Raw genomic sequence first — 20,468 nt, forward strand, 5'->3', positions numbered from 1 at the left:
GAAGCAAATACATAAAAACACCTGTAACATAATTACTGTTTTCTCTGTACGACCTAAAATCCCTCTTAAGTGAGCCTACGGGCCCATTATCAACGTTTCAGTAAGAGTTACTTCGCTCGTGAATGATAAGTTTGAGGCCTTGAGCGACACGACTCGTGGACAAAAGAGCGACGCAAAACTAATAACAACGACCTGCTCGCAAGCTGACCTAGTTTCATTGATGGGGTGTCAATCAAATGTCCATATCATTTGTGTAAAGTTGAGGCTTGAATCATTATCAGCCTAAGCAAGCTAAAAATAAAGAAGATTCAAGTTAAGGATTTCCAACCCATATCAATCAGTCAAGGAAATTCAAATGTCTATAACGAATTGAAATTGATGTATAGCCACACATGCAAACTTACTTTAACATATTCGAATTCAACAGTGTAATTAGTAACATTTTGTAGCTCTTTTACCTCCGTTTCGTCTCCGACAAAACTAGAACAAAGCAAAAGAAGAGCTAAAAAATGACGCGAACATACAATTTTCTGCCGCTTTCGTTTACATTCTCTATTTGTTTTCCTCCTTTCGCCAACAAATTAATATTCTTAGTGATTTTCCTGGATATTCATAAGCCAAAGTTTGCCTATTACATCGTAGTTATACAATTTCTTCGCTTCCAACGTCTTGTTCGCGAAAAGACAAGTAAATTATTTTGGTATGAAACAAGCTTTGACGTATAAGGCAGGTCACTGAATTCTTCATGTCGTAATTCTCTCAAGCGATTATATTAGCAATTGTCCTCTGATAATGAAGTTTTTATTATAATGGTAAAGTTAACATGATAATCCATTGATCGAGAAGTAAAATGAACGAATTGGGATAAATTTGATCGAAAAAACTGCCAATTTTGGTGACCGAGAGATCAAGGCTTTTAGAGAAAATGGTGAAAGAAACAAAGGTATCAAAAACTGTGTTCAGCCAACTTAATCTAGGAATGAATTAGTATCAAGAGTCAAACACATGGACAAATGTGATAGTATTGTTATTCTACAACTTATTAAAAGCTCAGTCTTCTTATGTAGAAATTCATTCAGAGCTGAGTAAGGAGGATTAATAAATATCATCAGTGTGGGGAAAAAAAAGAAAAATCCGGTGAAAAGAACTCTATAAGAACCAGTAACTTCAGTTTTATTCCATATGCTAATTTACACATTGCTAGCATTAGTCAAGCAATATTATACATCTCTAAAATTCATAAGCATTATGCACTATGTACAGACTTCCAATTTAATGACAAGTTTCTAATTTCTTCCTATATATCCAACATACAACATATCTGACGAGCGTTCTCTCTGGCTGGTACTAATCGTGACGTTTTTACTAAGCTATGAAAACTGTCCATTAGAGTGTACCCTAAGAAACCTGGGATCTAACTCTAAAACCATGGACAGCAAAGCGCTAGTCTGATTGTCTGTTTCACTGCTTGTCTCACTTCACTTATCTTCCAGCAGTAAAGGAACGGGTTTAACGTCGAGTTAAAGTAAAGCAAGACACCTGCTACTCCCTTTATGACTACTGAGTCTAATGAATACGTTTTACCGTCACCGATTACTACTGCCACCATGATTAAGTATGGTGCGTAGCAAACTAGTAGTGCTAACTGCACCCACAGACCATTGTACACTGCCTTTTTGTATAGCGCCATGTTCAGTGCATTTGGTTGGCTCGGCTGTTGTGGGCCATGATCTTGCTCTTGAGCCCGATGATGACTGAGACCCCGAAAAATGTTTAAATACGAGAGGAATGAAATAACAAGACAAGATGGTATAGTTATATAGCCAAACCAAATGGTTATTCGGTTATCTAATATGAAGCATAAAGCATCGACGCTAGAAACAATCCAAAAGGTAGCTAAGATGATGTATGTGCGCTTCAAAGTTACAATTTGTCTGTATCTCAGCCCCAACAATAAGGCGAATAGTCTATCCACGCTTATGGCCGTTATCGTCATCAACGACACTCCACCTAATGCTGCGGTTGTGAGGGAGGCGGCGTCATGTGCGTATCGACAAAGATTCCATTGTTCGTGGACCACGGAAATCCAAGTCGCAACAACGAGAGGCTGGGTAACAAGAGCAACCAACAGATCAGTTGTTGCCAGACAACGATACAAGAGTTTGAACGGCGGATGAAGGGAAGATTCTTTGTAAAGAGCAACAAGGATAAGAAAATTGCCAAGAAATGCTGTGATGGAGAGGAGAATGTTAACTGCTGCAAGAGAAACTAATTCTTGTCGAAGTTCACCCGCCATAGAAGGGGAGCATAGCAGTTCTCGAAATGTTTTTGCCTGTGTGCCACCTCTGTAATTTGTTGTGGACATTGTTCTGTGCTTGTTTCCTGACAATGACAAGGTAAAAGTAGCGTACTAGACCCTAGTCTGATCCAATTTGTTTTCTTCCAATGTCTTGTTCACAATAAGAAGAGAAATATACTTTCATATCAGGTAACTTTCATGTAAAAGGAAAGTTATTGAATTTTTCTTGCTAGAGGGCAAACAATCCCTCTCTATTTGATAGGGTGCTTTTCAAATTTCCATGTCATCTGCTTGAAGTTCAAACTTGAATATTATCAAACTCGGTAAACTAGAAAAAAAAAAAAAAAGAAAAGCTGACGATTTTACTTGGTCTATGAAAAATCTGGACTCGTACAATCTCCGAAAGCATTAAACTATTGAAATTGAAATTTTAATCAGAGATGCCAGCTTACTTTAAAATATTTCTTTTAAATTTCTAATGAACACAGTTTTGCAGCTAACGTAAAATGGTCTATTATCAAGCAAGCTGCACGCTATTCAATCTTGTCGTTGTCATTATCTGGACCATTAATAAATTTTCCTTATATTACGACATACTACTACTGAAGTGAAATACAATTTATCATTCCCAGGAAGAAATCAAAGGATTGATTAGCTGGTTCTACCTTTCATCAGCAACATTCACCTCAAGACTTCCTCTAATGCGTTGACTCTTTAAAAATGCGCCCACAACACGGCTTTCAAATGACAATGATGGCGATCCCTTTTCTTTTTTACAGTTCATAATTTACCTTACGTTTCTCATTTATGATCAGAGAAGACAACTCGTGACTAAAAATAATTTTGTAACACCTTATTCTGGTTTATTTTTTAAATGTCTCATAATAAAGGCGGCAGTCTATTTTGCGCCACAATTACGTGTTTGTCTAATCGGTTATGTTTAATTTAGGAATAAATTAGCATCTACAGTCAAACTTACAGACATCTATGATTGTGTTGTTGTTTTACATCTCATTTGAACTCCGTCTCCACAGGCAGAAAATCATTCATAGCTGAGCGAAGAGGATAAAGTACAGCATTTAATTTCGGAAAATGGAGAGATTTTGAAATAACTGTACAAAAAGCGGGGATTGTAAATTTTATCACATACACACTTACACATTGTGACTAGTATTATTATCCAACTGTGCTTCGTATAGTACAAATAACGCCCAAAACGAGTACAAATATCTCTCGGTATTTGTACTCCAGAGAACCGGTTAGAAAATATCCACGAAATTCGCCCGTACTGAAATAACAATTTGGCGCGTTGGATAATAAATCTCTTATTAGACGTTTCGTTGTGTAGTATGGCTGAGTTTTTTTAATCGTTGCCTTAATATGGTTTAAAGAAGAATTAACATGAGAGTAAAATGTATGCATATCTCTCTTCGATTATGACTAGATATAATTATGATAAAGTTAGAATTAGTAGCACGAAAAATACTTCCTAAAGAAAGTCCACAATCAGAATTCTTCACCAGCGTTTAAGCATTTAAAATGCATCAGAAAATTCTATGTTGTGTCAAAAATGCCCGCAACCTGCGAGTTACCTCAGTTAAGAAAAAGACACTAAAAGGCAAATATGGAGACATCTGCCATTAAACTTTCACCTCCAGGATGCTAATCAAGAGTTCATGTCATTATCAGCCTCAGCAAGCATAATAAACAATGTGAACTGGAGATTTTACTCGGTCTTAGATAAATAAAGAAATTTTTGACAATCTCCGAACGCATCAAACTATTCAAATTCAAATTTTGATTACAGCTGCGAACATATTTGAAAATATTTAAGTTTACCTTAGTAGTTAATTGCGCTTTGCAGTTTTTCTCTCATCGTTAAAAATTACGCCAGCAAACCGTTTTCTACATTTTTTTTATTCTTTGTTAATTCTCCTCCTTTAGCCAGCGAATTGTTGGATTCTCTGGTGTGATTACCCATTCTCTCTTGAGCAGTTACATCCTAATGCTTTTGTGAACAAAAATTTATCAACCGCGTTCGAAATTACAAAATAGCCGAAGGGTTATCTGATTCTAACTTCGTCAGCAGCATTTATCTCAGGACTTCCTCACATGCGTTTACTCTTTAAGAATGCGTCTACGAAATTTCTTTTAAGTAACATACTTGACAATTCCTTTTGGTTTTTGGAGTTTCCATTTTATTCCATATGCTCACTTACAAATTGCTAACATTAGTCAAGCAATATTATACATCTCTAAAATTCATAAGCATTATGGACTATGTACAGACTTCCACCAACAATTTTTTCGTAAGTTTCTTATTTCTTCCTATCCAACATACAACATATCTGACGAGCGTTCTCTCTGGCTGGTACTAATCGTGACATTTTTACTAAGCTATGAAAACTATCCATTAGAGTGTACCCTAAGAAACCGGGGATCTAACTCTAAAACCATGGACAGCAAAGCGCTTGTCTTATTGTCTGTTTCACTGCTTGTCTTACTTCACTTATCTTCCAGCAGTAAAGGAACGGGTTTAACGTCGAGTTAAAGTAAAGCAAGACATCTGCTACTCCCCTTATTACTGAGTCTAATGAATACGTTTTATCGTCACCGATTACTACTGCCACTATGATTAAGTTTGGTGCATAGCAAACTACTAGTGCTAACTGCACCAACAGTGAACTGTACACTGCCTTTTTGTATCGCGCCATGTTCAGTGCATTTAGTTGGCTCGGCTGTTGTGGGCCATGATCTTGTACTTGAGCCTGATGATTACTGAGACCCCGAAAAATGTTTATATACGAGAGGAATGAAATAACAAGGCAAGATGATATAATTATACAGGTATACCAAATGCTTATACGGTAATCTAATATGGAGCATAAAGCAGCGACGCTAGATACAATCCAAAAGGTAGCTAAGATGATGTATGTGCGCTTCAAAGTTACAATTTGTCTGTATCTTAGCCCCAACAACAAGGCGAATAGTCTATCCACGCTTATGGCCGTTATCGTCATCAACGACACTCCACATAATGCTACGGATGTGAGGTAGACGGCGTCAGATGCGTATCGACAAAGATTCCATTGTTCGTGGACCACGGAAATCCAGGTCGTAGCAGCCAGAGGCTGGGTAACAAGACCAACCAACAGATCAGTTGTTGCCAGACAACGACACAAGAGTTTAGACGGCGCATGAAGGGAAGATTGTCGGTGAAGGGCAACAAGGATAAGAAAATTGCCAAGAAATGCTGTGATGGAGAGGAGAATGTTAACTGCTGCGAAAGAAACTGATTCTTGCTTAGGCCCACTCAACAATAAAAGGGAGCATCGCAGTTCTCCAAATGTTTTGGTCAGTGTTCCACCTCTCGTGAAATTCGTTGGGGACATTGTTCTGTGTTTGATTTGTTTTTTCTGGCAAGTTACCTATGACTGCAACGAGAAATGAGGTCCAAACAGCACACGCCTACCAACGGTCACTGAAACCCTACTTCCTAAACAATGTCCACAATTAAAAATCCTCACCTGCGTTTAAGCATTTAACATGCATATTTCCCAATATGGAGGTAAACATGACAATTAATTGATAGAGATGGAAAATAAAGGGATGCGTTTTCCAATCGAATCCAATCTGACTCGATGAACAATTTATTTCCTACTAGTTTATTATCATTTTTTTTTGTCTTTCGAGCTCGATTGTAGAATTGGCATTCAAAATGTCTCTGGAAACTGTCTACCGTGTTAAAAAAGTTACTTTTTTCATACCCTAAATGGTATGAATTAGCAATAAAAGGCAAGCCAGATATAGAGACATCTATGGTATCATTTTTAGAAGAGCCACAAACCATCTCTCTTAATTTGATAGGGTGCTTTCGAAATGTCCATATCATCTGCATGAAATGTAAACTTGACTGATCATTATCAATCTCGGTAAACTAGAAATAAAGAAAAATAAAAGCTGACTATTTCACTTGGTCTGAGAAAAAAACTGGAAACTCGAAAGCATCAAACTATTGAAATTGAAATTGTAATCAGAGATGCCAGCTTATATCTAAAATACTTCATTTCAATTTCTAGTGAACACAGTTTTGCTCATTTTCCCATACATTTCCTTCTAATTTTCAAGTGTGGATACGCTATTGTCCTAGAACCGGGTAAGTTCTAACGACTGTCTCGTCGCTAAGAGTTTGGACGGCTGATGGAGGGAAGATACCTTGTGAACGGTAACAATGATAGGAGAATTTCCAAGAAATGCTGTTGGGAAGAGGAGAATGTTAACTGCTGTGATAAAAACTGATTCTTGTTTAAGTCCAGCTTCAAAAGGTGGGGGGGGGAGGGGCAGCATAGGAGTTCTTGTGTTGTTTTCGTCTACTTTCCACCTCTAGTGAAATTTGTTGTCAACATTATCTGTTTTCTTTTTCTTGTCGTGTATTTGTGATTGCAATGAGAAATATTTGTGTAAACTGCAGACACCAAGGCGCGATCGCTTAAACCTCACTTCTTTAAATTTAGCCACATAAAGACCACCTCACCAGCCTTTATTCATTCAAAATGTGTTCGGAAATTTTCTGTTCTTTCAAAAACTGATTAATTTTTTCCGGAATCCATCAGGTGCCTCACGTATGAAATAGCAATAAAAGGAGATTATAGACACCTGCTTCAGTTTTTACAATGCACTGAACAGATAATAATAATAATAATAATAATAATAATAATAACCTTTATTTTAAGAGGGTGACACCAATTACTTTTGAAAGTATTCTCCCTAGAGTCCCTCTTTACCTGGATCATTTGATCCGGATAATTTGAAGCGAATATTTTGGTATGAAGCAAGTTTTCTTTTATGTGGCAAGAGATTGAAGTCTGGTTGCGATTCTCTTGAGCGATTGACAATTCTCTTTTCGCAGTGAAAGTTGTTATCCAATATTGAATTGAAGGGATGGGTGGTCATAACCTTTCAAGACTCGATGAACAATTCTTTTCACTCTAGTTTTTTTAATTTTATCATCACTTGTGAATATTAAGTTGCGTACTACTCCGCCTATTACCAACTCTTACCAGTCTTTCAAGCTCGACTGTAAAATTACCGCATGCTTCATATCGCACACAGACCAATGAATAATTTGTTAAAGCTCAAAATTTAGGAGACATCAGTTAGTCATGACAGATCCGACCTCGTTTTGAGTCTAGGCTTTATCGAATGCCAAATTATTCATTTTGTGCTCGTTCTATAGTTACTTTTCTTTCAAGCCTATAATTTTTTTTTTTTACTTTAGATCTGTTATTATATTAATCGACGGGGAACTAGCTGATGGACAAACCAAACGAGTGCGTGAATCTGTTGCTTAAAAGATGCAGTATATCATGCAATTCTTCAATACGGTTTAGGAGTTTATCCAGGAAATTTTTACTTCTTTTAAATTCTCTTTGATTATTCCGAATAGCAACTGCAGCTGAACTTCTAAACAGTTACGAGTGGGCCGAGACCAGCTTTTTCTTCTCAATTAGTAGAGTTTAGCTAAAAAGAATTATCGTTGGCAAAAACAAAGCCATCGGCGATATTTGTGTTTGACAATACCCTAAGGGAACTCTTTCTTGTCACCCTTTATAAGAGATGACTTAAGTGGTACATTTGGATTATTAAGTGGAGATGTTCTTCCTTTATTGCATTCAATACTAAACTAAAGGTCTGTGTGAAGTTCAGACTTGACACATAATCAGCCTCAGCGAACTGAAAATAAAAAGTTCAAGCTGGGTACTTTACTTGGTCAAAGCAAGAGATCGTCTGAGGAAAGATTAATTTCGTGACAATCTCCGAATGCATCAAATAACTGAAATTCAAATTTTTGTCACAGATGTCAACTTTGAATTAAATTTGCAATGAACAAAGTTTTGGAGCCTATTTTTCTTCTTTTTGTATCCCCTGACTAAAATCTTAAACAAAACCGTGACAGGATGTTAACCTACCAAACCATATACTTTTTGCAATTTTACAATCTTGGTTAGAATATTCAAAATGAACGTCGTTTATAATATTTTAATGGTGCATTTCTCTAAATTCTCCTTTGATCACGACGGTTTGAATTACGAATTGTTAAAGCGCCACACGATGATTGAATTTCATTTACCTCAAGACGACGAGAGTAAATATTAACCAGCGCGTTGAGTAATAAAGCGTCAAAATCAAACAATTTCCCTGGGGAAGCAAACAAAGGTGGAAATTGTTTAACTTAAAGTGCTACTACGACGAAAATTTTTGTTTTTGTTTCCGGGTTTTTTCAACGTAAATATTTTCTATATGTTCAAAATTATACAAATAGCGAAAAACTGGAACGATACTTGCGTACGGGGGCTGGAAATTTCCCACAGAAAAGTCCGTAGATACCGTCCGCCATTACAAAGTTCGCAAAACAGTAGCCCTCTCAAAGCGGTCTTGCGTTCGACCACGTGATTTATCCACTGCTACGTAGAAACATCAACCAAAATATTCGCATTTGAGAAAAGCTTGTGTGTTTAGAGCCGTTTATAAGGCGTTTAAGATGTCAACTCCGTCGGATACCTCTTCCTGCACATCTGAAAGTGATTAAGAAAGTTTTATAGTTGACGAAGTGATTGGGGAATTTTCTGAATTTGCGCCGTACGACGAGAGTTACGAACCTCTCGCCACCGAGGAAGTAGCCGCGGTCTACAACGAAAGAGTTCACCGCGAAGAAGAAGAGGAGCAACAGTTTCAGCGAAGATATTCGGGAGAGGTGCCAGCGAATGAATGGTTTGGTATTATCATGGAATGTAGATTTATATTTTTATTTTCCAATTTCAAATACCCGTCGTAAAATCGTTGCTATGTGATTAACTGTAGTCCTGATTTTAGGCGATAGTTTTATTAAAGCGGTCAGACAAGTAATGATTTTATACAGACTTATTTTTCTTTCGTTTGACAAATTTTTCACATTATTTTGCAGGTGTTCGTGCTCGAACTGCTCTGTCAGCCTTGTCAGCTTTATGTCGATGTTTTCAAAACTAGAAATGGAAGCAAGGTGTAACCACATCTTTGCCTTAAAATGTATGCATCATTTGCAGGCAGTGAGAATAGAATTGAAATACAGACGAAAAAAAAAAAAAAAAAAACCCGCAAACAGTAACCGAACTTACAGAATGTAGAAATCAGACTAAGTCCATTTTTGGTCGTTTTAAAAGACTCGCGTGTAACTCTAAATTTGCTGATTTGTTGGAGGGAACTTTGGAGTTTTGTCAAATCTCAAAGTAACAGCAACGTAATATCTGAAAAATAGAGAGCCGGATTTCTATGTAGCTTCACTTTGCCTAAATTTTACGCTTGAGTGGAAAGGTCTGGGAATTGGGGTGTAAATGCGTGACTTTAATTGCGTGACTTGAAGTTTGCGTAACATTTCAGTCACAGTGGGCCTTTGCTATTTGAGCCTTTCGGATAGTTTTTCTCTCTTTAGTTGTTGCATCGTACGCTCCTTTACTGTTCACTGTTCATGTCCGGCGTCCATCCTAAGTTTACTTCTTAAGTTTTGGTTTCAAGCCACCGGCGTATAGGGACCGATATGTAAGTTGCATTCGTTTGTTCTCACTTTTGTAGCTTGCCCGATTTATGCAAGGTAGCGTTTCTCTTGATCTGATTTTATGCTTAGTGTGTGTGTTATTTACGCGCCGCCGTCGTATCGTCTAGCGGTTATTTCTAGTCATAATTTTCCTTTATCTCGTTTCGAGCAAGCTCTTTCATCTTTATTTGTATATATATTTTGTGTTTGCCGTGGCACTTAGTTCATTTATTAGTTCTTTTCATTATGTTAGATTTATTTACGCTGTTAAGTCGCCACGTGTTTTAATTGAGTACAATCGATTATATAAGTCTCCTTTTTCAATTCGCCTACAGTTTACGAGATTGATTAAAGATAAGTCTCCGTAACATAACCCCTGGCTTGGTTGCTATTTTCTCCGGTCGCGATTTTCTCGGCGCTTCATTCGGCCTTGATGTTCGCTTGCCGCTACGTGGGGAATTGACTTCACGTCCACTCAGCGCAAATACCCATTTTTTCGCCAACGCCCGTTTTAATGTAACTATGAGAAGAAAGCGGAAAAGTATGAAAACACACGCAACCATATGGGAAGTCTAAATAGTCGGAGCATTCATTACACGAATATTGATCAACGATGCCAGAAAAAAATCATGTCACAGGTAAGTGAGGAAATAAATATTATGGTGATAAGCACAGCGCAAATACAATGTAATTTCACTCACCGATCGTCGACTCCGCTTTGATAGTGTTTCAAAGGATTTTTTCCAAATAGTTGGAAACATCCCCTTCTTCTACTTTCTTTTCATGCCTTTCATCGGAAAAGCAAGCGTAAAACAATCCCTTGTGAAATGCTCGGAGCACACAGCAAATTTTCCCACCGGCTTGAAATCCTTCCGATGAATAGACACGAACCTTTTCCACTTAAGTCTAACGCTGCCCGAATCAGGAGAATTATGAATAGAAATCCCCAATTCATCGTTCTTTATGTTTCCACAGTCCTGAACAACACAACGTCTACCAGGCATACTTTCGCTTTAGTCAAAAAAGCGAAGAAAGAACCTCCAAAAGCTTCCAAAAATATCTCGTCCTGAATGCGAAATTAGCCACGTTTGTGTACCTTGTTTAGCCGTATTGATGTTGCTACGTCACATCTCGCCCCAACTCCTTCAAATACTACTCCCGGTCATTTTCTGAATCGAGTTATGGCGGCAGGACATTTAGGAAAATTGTAGTGCAAATAAACACACTTCCAGATCATATTTCGACTCCAAACTTGGCACGGTAAGTCACTTTTACATATATTTTCGAAATGTGTAATAAAAAACGAAACCACAAATTTGATCGTAGTAGCACTTTAACATAAAAATATGTCGAGAACTCTCCGCTGTAACTACTCTTTAAAGTTTTACCCAATGCCGTCACATTTTGTTAAAGAAATTAAACATGAGAGTAAAATGCATATAACTCTGTTTTCATGACAAAGTTAGAATTCGAATAGGATTAGATTTACTCGAACATGATCTAATGATAAAAATAAGTGAAAGAAGTTTTACACCACGTTTCGATGACACCATGTCATCATTTTCAAGTGAGAAGAGAATAAAATTTCACAACTTAATATATACCGTGCAAGGCGATAAAACGTAAAATATGCATGTAAAAAGTGACAAATTTAAATAAAATGAAGTAAATAGTTTTGCGCGTATGGAGTCTGATTGTGTGTTCAAGCATGGCTTTTTCTTTGTTATGAATAACATTTCATAAATCAGACAGTCCAGTTTTCCCTTACGCTTTGCTGAAGTTCTTATTTCTTGCTTATCAAAGGACAGATCTTACGAACGTTCTCAAATAAAAATCGTGACTTAATGACTCAGCTTTGAAATTTAAAATAATATAAGTATCAATTTGATGAGGATCTAGCTCCATGGACAGCAAAGTACTTTTCTGATGGTTTGCTTTACTGCTTGACTTACTTCACCAATCTTCCAGCAGTAAAGAAAACGGGTTTAACGTCGAGTTAAAGTAAACTAAGACAGCTGCTACTTCCCTTAATACTACTAAGTGTGATGAATATGTTTTACTGTCAGCGATTACAATTGTTACTATAAAGGATGGTGCATAACAAACTACTAACGCTAACTGCACCCACAGTGCACTGTTCACTGCCTTTTTGTACCGCGCCATGTTCGATGCATTCGGTTGGCCCGGCTGTTGTCGGAGATGATCTTGTACTTGAACCTGATGATGACTGAGAACCCAAAAAATGTTCATATACGAGGCGACTGAAATAACAAGGCAAGATGGTGTAATTATACTATCATATAAAATGAGTATACGGTAATCTAATATGTAGCGTAAAGCAGCAACACTAGATAAAATCCAAAAGGTAGCTACAGTGATGTATGTGCGCTTCAAAGTTACAATTTGTCTGTATCTTAACCCCAACAACAGGGCGAGAAGTCTGTCCACGCTTATGGCCGTCATCGTCAGCAATGACACTCCACATAATGCAATGTCTGTAAGGAAAGCGGCGACAAATACGTATCGACAAAGATTCCATTGCTCGTCAGCCACGGACATCCAATAAGTAGCACTGAGAGGCTGGCAAACAAGACCAACCAACAGATCAGTTGTTGCCAAACAGCGATACAAGAGTTTGGACGGAGGATGCAAGGAAGATTCTATGTGAAGGGCAACGAGGATAAGAGAATTGCCAAGAAATGCTGTGATGGAGAGGAGAATGTAGATTGGTAGAAAAGAAACTTTAAATTTTTGCGGAAGCCCACCAACCAGAGTGGGGGAACAATACAGACCTTGAAATATCTTGGTCTGTGTTCCACCTCCAGTGAAATTTGTTGTCGACATTATCCTGTATTAGTTTCCTTTTTTCTTAGATTGAAGTTATCTGTGATTGCAACGAGAAATATTTCATCTAAACAGCTTCACAACGATGACGATCATTAAAACCTTACTTCCCACTTAACGATCATATAGAGACTTCCTCCTCATTGTTTAATCGTTTGGAAAACTTCAGAGAAATCATCACTTTAATTTGTCAAATATATAAAACACCTGTAACATTAATATTGTTTTTTTCTGTGAGATAAACAATCCCTCCTTACTTAGCCGACGGGAAGGCACTCATTATAAACGCTTCAGTATGAGTTTTTTGTACCTTGCCGGTGAATAAGTTTGAGGCCTCGAGCAACACAACTGGTGAGCGAAGGAGCAACTTCCCGCAGGGCTGTTAACGAGGACCCAGCTCGCAAGCTGACCTTGCTCCATCGATAGAGTGTCAATCAAATGTCCATATCATTTATGTAAAGTTAATTTTTGGCTCATTATCAACCTCAGTAACATTAAAATATAGAGGGTCTAGGCTAGGGATGTCAAACCCATGTCAATCAATCAAAGAATTCGAATAAATATATAGATTAAAATTGATGTATGGCCACTGATGCAACCTTATTTTAAAATATTCGAACTCAACCACGTGATTTGCAACATTTTGAGGCTCTTTTACCTCCGTTTCTTCTCCAAGAGTAGAACAAAATAGGAGAAGAGCAAAATATAAGGCGAAAAAGCAGTTTACTGTCGTTTCTTTTACATTCTTAATTTGTTCTCCTCCTTTCACCAACAAATTCTAAGTAAATGTTACGTTATCAGACAAGCTTTTATTTTTCCGGCAGGTGACTTAATTCTTTATGTTCTAATTCCCTCGAGCGACTAACAATTGTCCTCCGATGATGAAAACTTTATGACAGTGCTGAAGGGAACATGATATTCTATCGATCGAGAAGGAAAATGAAGGAGGGGATAAGTTTATCATTTATAAAACTATGATGGCTCTTGGTTACGTCTTTGGAAACTCTTGTGCACCTTTCTCTTTCTGCAGACTTCCTGCGTGCTTCATATTTTAATAAACACATACTGACCTAGCCACGATACACTCGGCTTTGTTTTGAGTACGAGGTTTTTATCAAGTACCAAATAATTAATTTCATCTTTGTTACATACAAACTACTTTTCTTTCGACTCTACATTCATTTCAACTTTTTATCATATAAGGGGCAAAATTACTGAATTGTGATTGGTCAACACAGAGGGGATTTTTTCTTAATTTTTGTAATTGCTCCGGGAAAAATTACTTGAAAATGATTGGCTGAAAATCGCTTAGCAACGGCTGCCAAGGTAAAGAAATTTCTGTTTGTTTTGTAACAATGGCGTCCCGTTTTGCGCGAGATCAGTAAGAAAACATTTTGCCCCTTATGTTATATACAAGTAATCACATGGTTCCTCGTAAAATTAAGGATTTATATCACTTGTGTTTTCGGAAGTTGCAGAAATTGCCCGAGTCGCGCAACTTCCGAAAACACAAGTGATATTAATCCTTAATTTTACTCGGCCCCATGCGACTACCTATACTAATCTATTCGTTTATTCACCAACGCGGAAATAGCGGAGAGACAAACCCAACGAGTGCGTATCAAACAAGCTTTCGCTCCTTATATGTCCTTATCTATTGTTCGAAGGAAAGGGTTTCTATTATTCGCAAGACAAAAGTTAGTAATCACCGGCGCGTAGCCAGCTCACCGAGCATTACCCGTAACCGCGACAGCTCGTCTCCTTCGTATGTTATGGGAGTTGCAATCAGTTTACGCTGCATTTAAGTCAAGTTTAAGACGTAAATTTGCGGTCTCGTGCTGTGGCTTTACGGCTCGGAATGCTGGCGAATGACAGAACAAGACCTCTCAAGACTAGCACCCTTCCACACAGCTAGCCTCAGAAGATTCTAAGAATCTTCTGGCCTCGGAAAATATCAAACGACCAGCTACTGAGAAAAGCCAAGAAGGAGGATATTCGTACACTTGTCGCCAGGGAAAGATGGAGGTGGATTGGACGTGTGATGCGGAAGCCCAGTCTCGAAATAGCCAGAATTGCAATGTACTGGACACCTGAAGGCAAACAAAGCAGAGGGCGCCCGAAAACAACTTGGCGCAGGACTGTAGAGAAGGGACTAAGGGAGCTCCATTAAAGCTGGAGCACCATTGAAAAACTGGCTAAAGATAGGCAGGGATGGAAGGATTTCGTTGCTGCCCCATGTGTCACAAAGGCATGATGGGCAGTAAGTAAAGTCAGTACGTATATTACTTTAGTAAGACCTATTCTTGAATACGATTCCCAGTGTGGCGTCCATACTTAGTAAAACACATACTAACACTTGAAAAAGTCCAAAGGAGGGCATCTTGTCTTGCGCTTGCACCATGAAATGCATGGACAAATGGAATACGAGGAATGCATGAAATTTTTGAACTGGCCCACTTTAGAGAAGCGGAGACTCTTCATTTCACTTATAGAATGTTAAAAAAGTATTTTTCGCCTAAATTACCCGAAGTTCGGGGATCTTTTCGAACTCACTCGAGAAAAAAGGGACACGAGCCAACCACTTTTTTAAATTGGGTGTGAAAAATAAATATTAATTTTTTTTCGCACAGTGAAAGAATAGAATAATTTACCGCAGTATTTGGTTGAACCCAAATCTTTTAATCTGTTTAAAGCGAGGTTAAAGTATTTTTAAATATGTGAATATGTAAAAAGCGATAGGCAATAATCAATGTTAAACTATTTTTTTATGTTTCACTTATTAATTCTTTCTTGGAAATGTTATAGGGTGAACCTCGTGATTCCTTTTCGTGATGTAATTTAATTACTTTTATTTTCTTTTTCCAGGAAAAGTAACGCATTACAGACACGTTTGTTGTATCTCGATCGCTCAGTGAAGCGTTGAGGAGATTAACACAATAATAGGCAAGCTAAAAAAATTCGCGGTAAAAATGGACAAAACCGGATAATGTGTTGAGAAGTAAGACAACGAATCGAAAGACAGCTTCGAAAATTATGATTCGAGGTGATTGTAAATGTTTTTATAACATAACCAAAGTAAAGCGCGCGCTCTGATTGGTCAATTTAGCGTCCCCCATTTGCCCATGGGTGTACGCTGCTAATGTGAGCAAAGGTAAAGACTATTTTTCCGCAAGCGCTTGTTTTTTTTTGGTCACGTAAGATTTGTTGAATAAAAGGGAACTTTTTAGCTACAATGTATCAATGTTATGTTATACATACCTGAGATTACTAAGAAAGCAGCAAAGAGAACCTATTTCCTTGTTCAGCTAAAAAGAGCTCATGTTCCACCAAAAGACCTTTGCCTCTTTTACACGGCATGTGTACGATCCCTAATCAATTATGTAGCACAAGTTTTTCATTACTTTCTCCCAGAATACCTCCACCAAGAACTAGAACGTATTCAGGAAAGATCCATGAGAATCATTTGTCCTGGTATGTAATACGAACAGGCCTTAGCTATTATGAATCTTCCAACTGTGAAAGACCATCATGAAAATATGTGTACAGCAACATTTCGCAACATAATGAACAATCCTCAGCACAAATTAAGCAAACTTTTACCACCCCGCTATGTAAGCTCTCATAGGTTAAGGCACTAGGGTACCTTTGCTTTGCCACTTTTCAAGACAGACTTAAAAACAGTTTTTTTATTGCTTCGGCCAGAATAGTCAACAGCCTCAAATAATGTACAAGTTCCCCCTTACGACGAACTACGTATTTATTTAATAATAAGATGAATACATGTACATAGTAGTTTTTATTTAAATATCTGTGAATACGCAATTCAGTTCATGCTGCGAAGTATTTACCAATAAAGTATCTATCTATCTATATAAAACAAATGGTAAACACCACAGCATACACTACTGAGTTATCGATGCACGCGGGAGGTTTGCTGAACACTCAACAAGCTAGATTCCCTCTCGGCTATCGCCTTCAGCGACTCTTACGCTTCTTTCGTGCTTAGCAACCTCCCGCGTGCATCGATAACTCAATAGTGTACGCTGTGGTGTTTACCATTTGTTAATTGTACTTGGAAAAAATAGAGGGAAAATTCGTTTTTAGCCAAAGTATGACAATTTTTGGTTTGACGGCGAATTCTAGATTTTAGTTCGAATCTGGACGCCAGTACCAGTCGCTTTTACCAAGTACTACAGGCTGCGCACTTAGTCTCGATCGATCTGAAAGAGAACTCTGTTGCAACTGATGATGGTAAATTTTACTTCACATCTTTTGCCAAACCCAGTTGACATGTGCAGGTGAAAAATCATCTTCACATATTTATAAATATCACGAACATTTTTCTACTAACCAAAAAAAATTGAAGACTAAAACTAGACCAGCTCGTTTGGATATATGGCGCCAACATTAAGCGCTTTTCACTGATTAGCGAGAAAAAAAATTTGACGTTTTAATCGTCACAAACAAATACCTCGAAATGTCTTTGAAGAAGAATAAATATGACAGTAAAATGCATGCATATATTTCTTCGATTATGATTAGATATAATTATGATAAAGTTTGAATTAGTAGCACGAGAAACAGTTATAAGAAATATAGCTCCTGTTTCCATTGCTTTTCTTCCCGCAATTTACCTGCGAACTTCGAGCAAAAATTTCTTTGAGCTGTCTCGTCCCATCTTATAACAAAGATAAATATTCTCTGACAATAAACGCGACTTTATGGTCACCTTTGAAAGTCTTCAATACAAGTATAACTCATGAGGAATCTAACTCCATGGACAGCAAAGTGCTTGTCTGATTGTCTGCTTCACTACTTGTCTTACTTCACTAATCTTCCAGCAGTAAAGAGATGGATTTAACGTCGAGTTAAAGCAAATTAAGACACTTGCTACTTCCCTTATGACTACTAAGTTTGACGGAGACGTTTCAGTGCTCAGGTTAGTGATTACAGCTGCCACTATGAAATATGGGGAATAGCAAACTACCAATGCTAACTGCACCCACAGTGCACTGTACACTGCCTTTTTGTATCGCGCCATGTTCAGTGCATTCGGTTGGCTCGGCTGTTGTTGGACATGATCTTGTACCTGAGCCTGATGATAACTGAGACCCCGAAAAATTTTTATATGAGAGGCGACTGAAATAACAAAACAAGATGGTATAATTATAAGGACAGACCAAATAAGTATACGGAAATCTAATGTATAGCATAAAGCAGCAACAATAGATACAATCCAAAAGGTAGCTACAATGATGTATGTGCGCTTCAAAGTTACAATTTGTTTGTATCTCAGCCCCAACAACAGGGCGAGAAGTCTGTCCACGCTTATGGCCGTTATCGTCATCAAAGACGCTCCACATAATACATAGGCTGTGGTGTTGGAGGACTCAAATGCGTATCGACAAAGATTCCAGTGTTCGTGGACCATGGACATCCAAAACGTTGTACGGCAAGGCTGGGAGACAAGACCAACCAACAGATCAGTTGTAGCCAGACAACGATACAAGAGTTTGGATGGTGGATGAAGGGAAGATTCTTTGTGAAGAGCAACAAGGATGAGAGAATTTCCAAGAAATGCTGTGATGGAGAGGAGAATGTGAAGTACTGCGAAAGAAACTGATTCTTGTTGAAGTCCACCCGCTATAGGAGGGGAGCATAGCAGTCCTTCAAATGCTTTCGCCTGTGTGCCACCTTTCGTGAAATTTGCTGTGGACATTGTTCTATCTTCGCTTCCTTTTTCTAGCAGGTTTGTTGTGATTGTAACGAGAAATGAGGCTCGGACAGGACACGCCTACCAACGATCAATGAAACCCTATTTTCTAGAGAATTTCCACAATCAGAATCCTTCACCTGCGTTTAAGCATTTAAAATTCGTCAGAAAACTCTCTGTTGTATCAAAAAATTACCAGAGCCTGCGCGGTACGTCAGTTAAGAAAGAACACTATAATGCAAATGTGGAGACATCTGTCATGAAACCTTCACTGACTGGATGCTAGTCATATCATATCATTTTTGTGGAGTTGCCAGACAACAATACAAGAGTTTCGTCGGCGGGTGAAGAGAAGATTTCTTGCGAAGGGCAAACAAGTTTCTTTAAAAAAAAAACAATAAAAATGGAAAAAAAAAATCAACAAAACCGTGAGTGTATGAACTGAGTAATTTTAAGCCTTAAATCGTGCGACCTAAACGTTCTTTGTTTTTTGTCTGTTTGAAAGATTACGAACACATCACACACCGGTAAATCTTTTCAGTAACTTGCCTTATTTCAAGTTAATCAAAAAGAAACAAAAAAACAGGAAGTTCTATTTTGAAATAAAGGTGTTTAATATAGGTCATAAGCGGCTGTCTCTCTTATTTCCACCAGGTCAATTTCGCGTCAAGAATAATTTTTTCCTGAAACTCTGTCAACTGAAAAACTTTACTTAGGAAAGAACTGAATTAGATTTGGTTTGACTCGAAATAATTTTCTGACTACATTGGGGGCCATAATTATTTCCTCAGTCCATAGAGACCGTCGCAATGCCCCAAAAATTGAAAAAAAGACATATTTTGCAACATTGTAGATTGTCATTGAACCTTTTTTCTAGGAAAATTTCACTTCTCGAAAGCGAGAGACATTATATATGCTAGAAATTAATCTATCGCATTTCGCGTCTGAATAAACAGTTGTTCCGTCTTTCCTAAAGTTTGTTTGGCGTTGTATGTAGCAAAAGATAATATTTGTCTTCACCTACCAAGCCAAAATCTCGTAAACCTCACTTTGTTAAAAACATTTACACAGAAACTTCCTTAATAACGTTCACTCAAGTATTAAGTAAAGCTCATTCTTTCGCAAGAGTTTCCTACTTTATATTCCTGCAACTTATATTTAAAAAATCAAGTGAAGCGGGGATGTTTATTAACTAAAATTGTTGTGCGTCACTACTAAGTGTTAGAACATAGCTAGCTGAGTCGCGCAATCAAATTCATTATACGTGAGCGTGCTCAAAATCCCGATAGTGCACGCTGATAGCGTCAGCAAATCCGACTTCGCCAGAAATTTTTTTTCGTGCAAACGGCCATTGTTAGCGCGGGGAAAAATGATATATTTCGCGACAATAATGGATACAAACCGAAACTCGGCCTACTAGTCCGAAAACGAAGACGATGTTTCGAGCTTTTCCCTTGGGCTAGAGCTCTTAAATGAGGCAGAAAGAGAGAAAAACAAAGGAAAAGGAGACTCGGCATCAGCGCCGTCACGATTCGCTTCAACTGATATTGTTGTCCGTTTTTCGCGTCGGATTTGATGCACAATTCCACCGGCTATGTTCTAAAACAATTGGTTCGTGCTTTCAGCTGTGCGCTATCGAGTTATGGAACACGTGGGAAGTTTGGAGAGCACTCAAGAAGCTAGAGTTTCCCTCGGCTATCGCCTCGGGAAACTCTAACGCTTCTTTCTTTCAATCTCGAAATGAATTTGCACAAGGAGATAAGATCATTAAATTTTGCTTTCATTATCATTTCACAAAATAATTGGAAAGCCTTCCATATTGAGGAGACCTGACGTCGGTAGGAATAATGAGTTAGGAGTTGACATCAGTTTTGTTTTTTTTTTGTCGAGATCTTTGGATTTATAGTCAGCTTCGCCGAGGAAACTGAACTTGAATATTCAAAGGACATATTAATATATTAGAAAATGTTTGAACACAAGCTGCGTAAATGACAATCCCATTACAGGTTTTCGTTTCTCTGTGCCTCACATCCGAGGTTCAA

The 20,468-nt window shown here is 37.9% G+C and overlaps 3 protein-coding genes, 1 long non-coding RNA gene and 1 pseudogene across 5 annotated transcripts; 1 reads left to right on the plus strand and 4 right to left on the minus strand.

Moving 5' to 3' along the window:
* Nucleotides 1–1,180: 1,180 nt before the first annotated feature.
* On the minus strand, nt 1,181–3,928 carry LOC148721045 (melanocyte-stimulating hormone receptor-like). Of its 2 annotated transcripts, none has more exons than XM_088739873.1 (2): nt 3,279–3,928; nt 1,181–2,627 (listed from the first exon to the last, which is right to left on the minus strand). In XM_088739873.1, the coding sequence occupies exon 2, from the start codon at nt 2,363–2,365 to the stop codon at nt 1,421–1,423; it is 945 nt and encodes a 314-aa protein (XP_088595999.1). In that variant the 5' UTR covers nt 2,366–2,627; nt 3,279–3,928; the 3' UTR covers nt 1,181–1,420. The 2 variants fall into 2 exon arrangements, with proteins under 2 accessions (XP_088595999.1, XP_088595998.1); XM_088739872.1 differs by lacking the exon at nt 3,279–3,928 and adding an exon at nt 2,965–3,271.
* A 546-nt stretch (nt 3,929–4,474) lies between these two features.
* On the minus strand, nt 4,475–5,725 carry LOC148721046 (melanocyte-stimulating hormone receptor-like). The gene has a single exon (XM_088739874.1). It carries the CDS (start codon nt 5,689–5,691, stop codon nt 4,747–4,749), a length of 945 nt encoding a protein of 314 aa, XP_088596000.1. The 5' UTR covers nt 5,692–5,725; the 3' UTR covers nt 4,475–4,746.
* A 3,138-nt stretch (nt 5,726–8,863) lies between these two features.
* On the plus strand, nt 8,864–9,916 carry LOC148721047 (uncharacterized). The gene is made up of 2 exons (XR_015992876.1): nt 8,864–9,075; nt 9,264–9,916. It is a non-coding gene; the product is annotated as an uncharacterized LOC148721047 (long non-coding RNA).
* Nucleotides 9,917–11,764: 1,848 nt separating this feature from the next.
* On the minus strand, nt 11,765–13,040 carry LOC148721048 (melanocyte-stimulating hormone receptor-like; annotated as a pseudogene).
* A 3,344-nt stretch (nt 13,041–16,384) lies between these two features.
* Nucleotides 16,385–19,213, minus strand: LOC148721049 (melanocyte-stimulating hormone receptor-like). The gene has a single exon (XM_088739772.1). It carries the CDS (start codon nt 18,430–18,432, stop codon nt 17,482–17,484), a length of 951 nt encoding a protein of 316 aa, XP_088595898.1. The 5' UTR covers nt 18,433–19,213; the 3' UTR covers nt 16,385–17,481.
* Nucleotides 19,214–20,468: the final 1,255 nt, after the last annotated feature.

This window comes from Stylophora pistillata, chromosome 11 (genome assembly GCF_964205215.1).
Source record: "Stylophora pistillata chromosome 11, jaStyPist1.2, whole genome shotgun sequence".
NCBI classification, from domain to species: Eukaryota; Metazoa; Cnidaria; class Anthozoa; order Scleractinia; family Pocilloporidae; genus Stylophora; species Stylophora pistillata.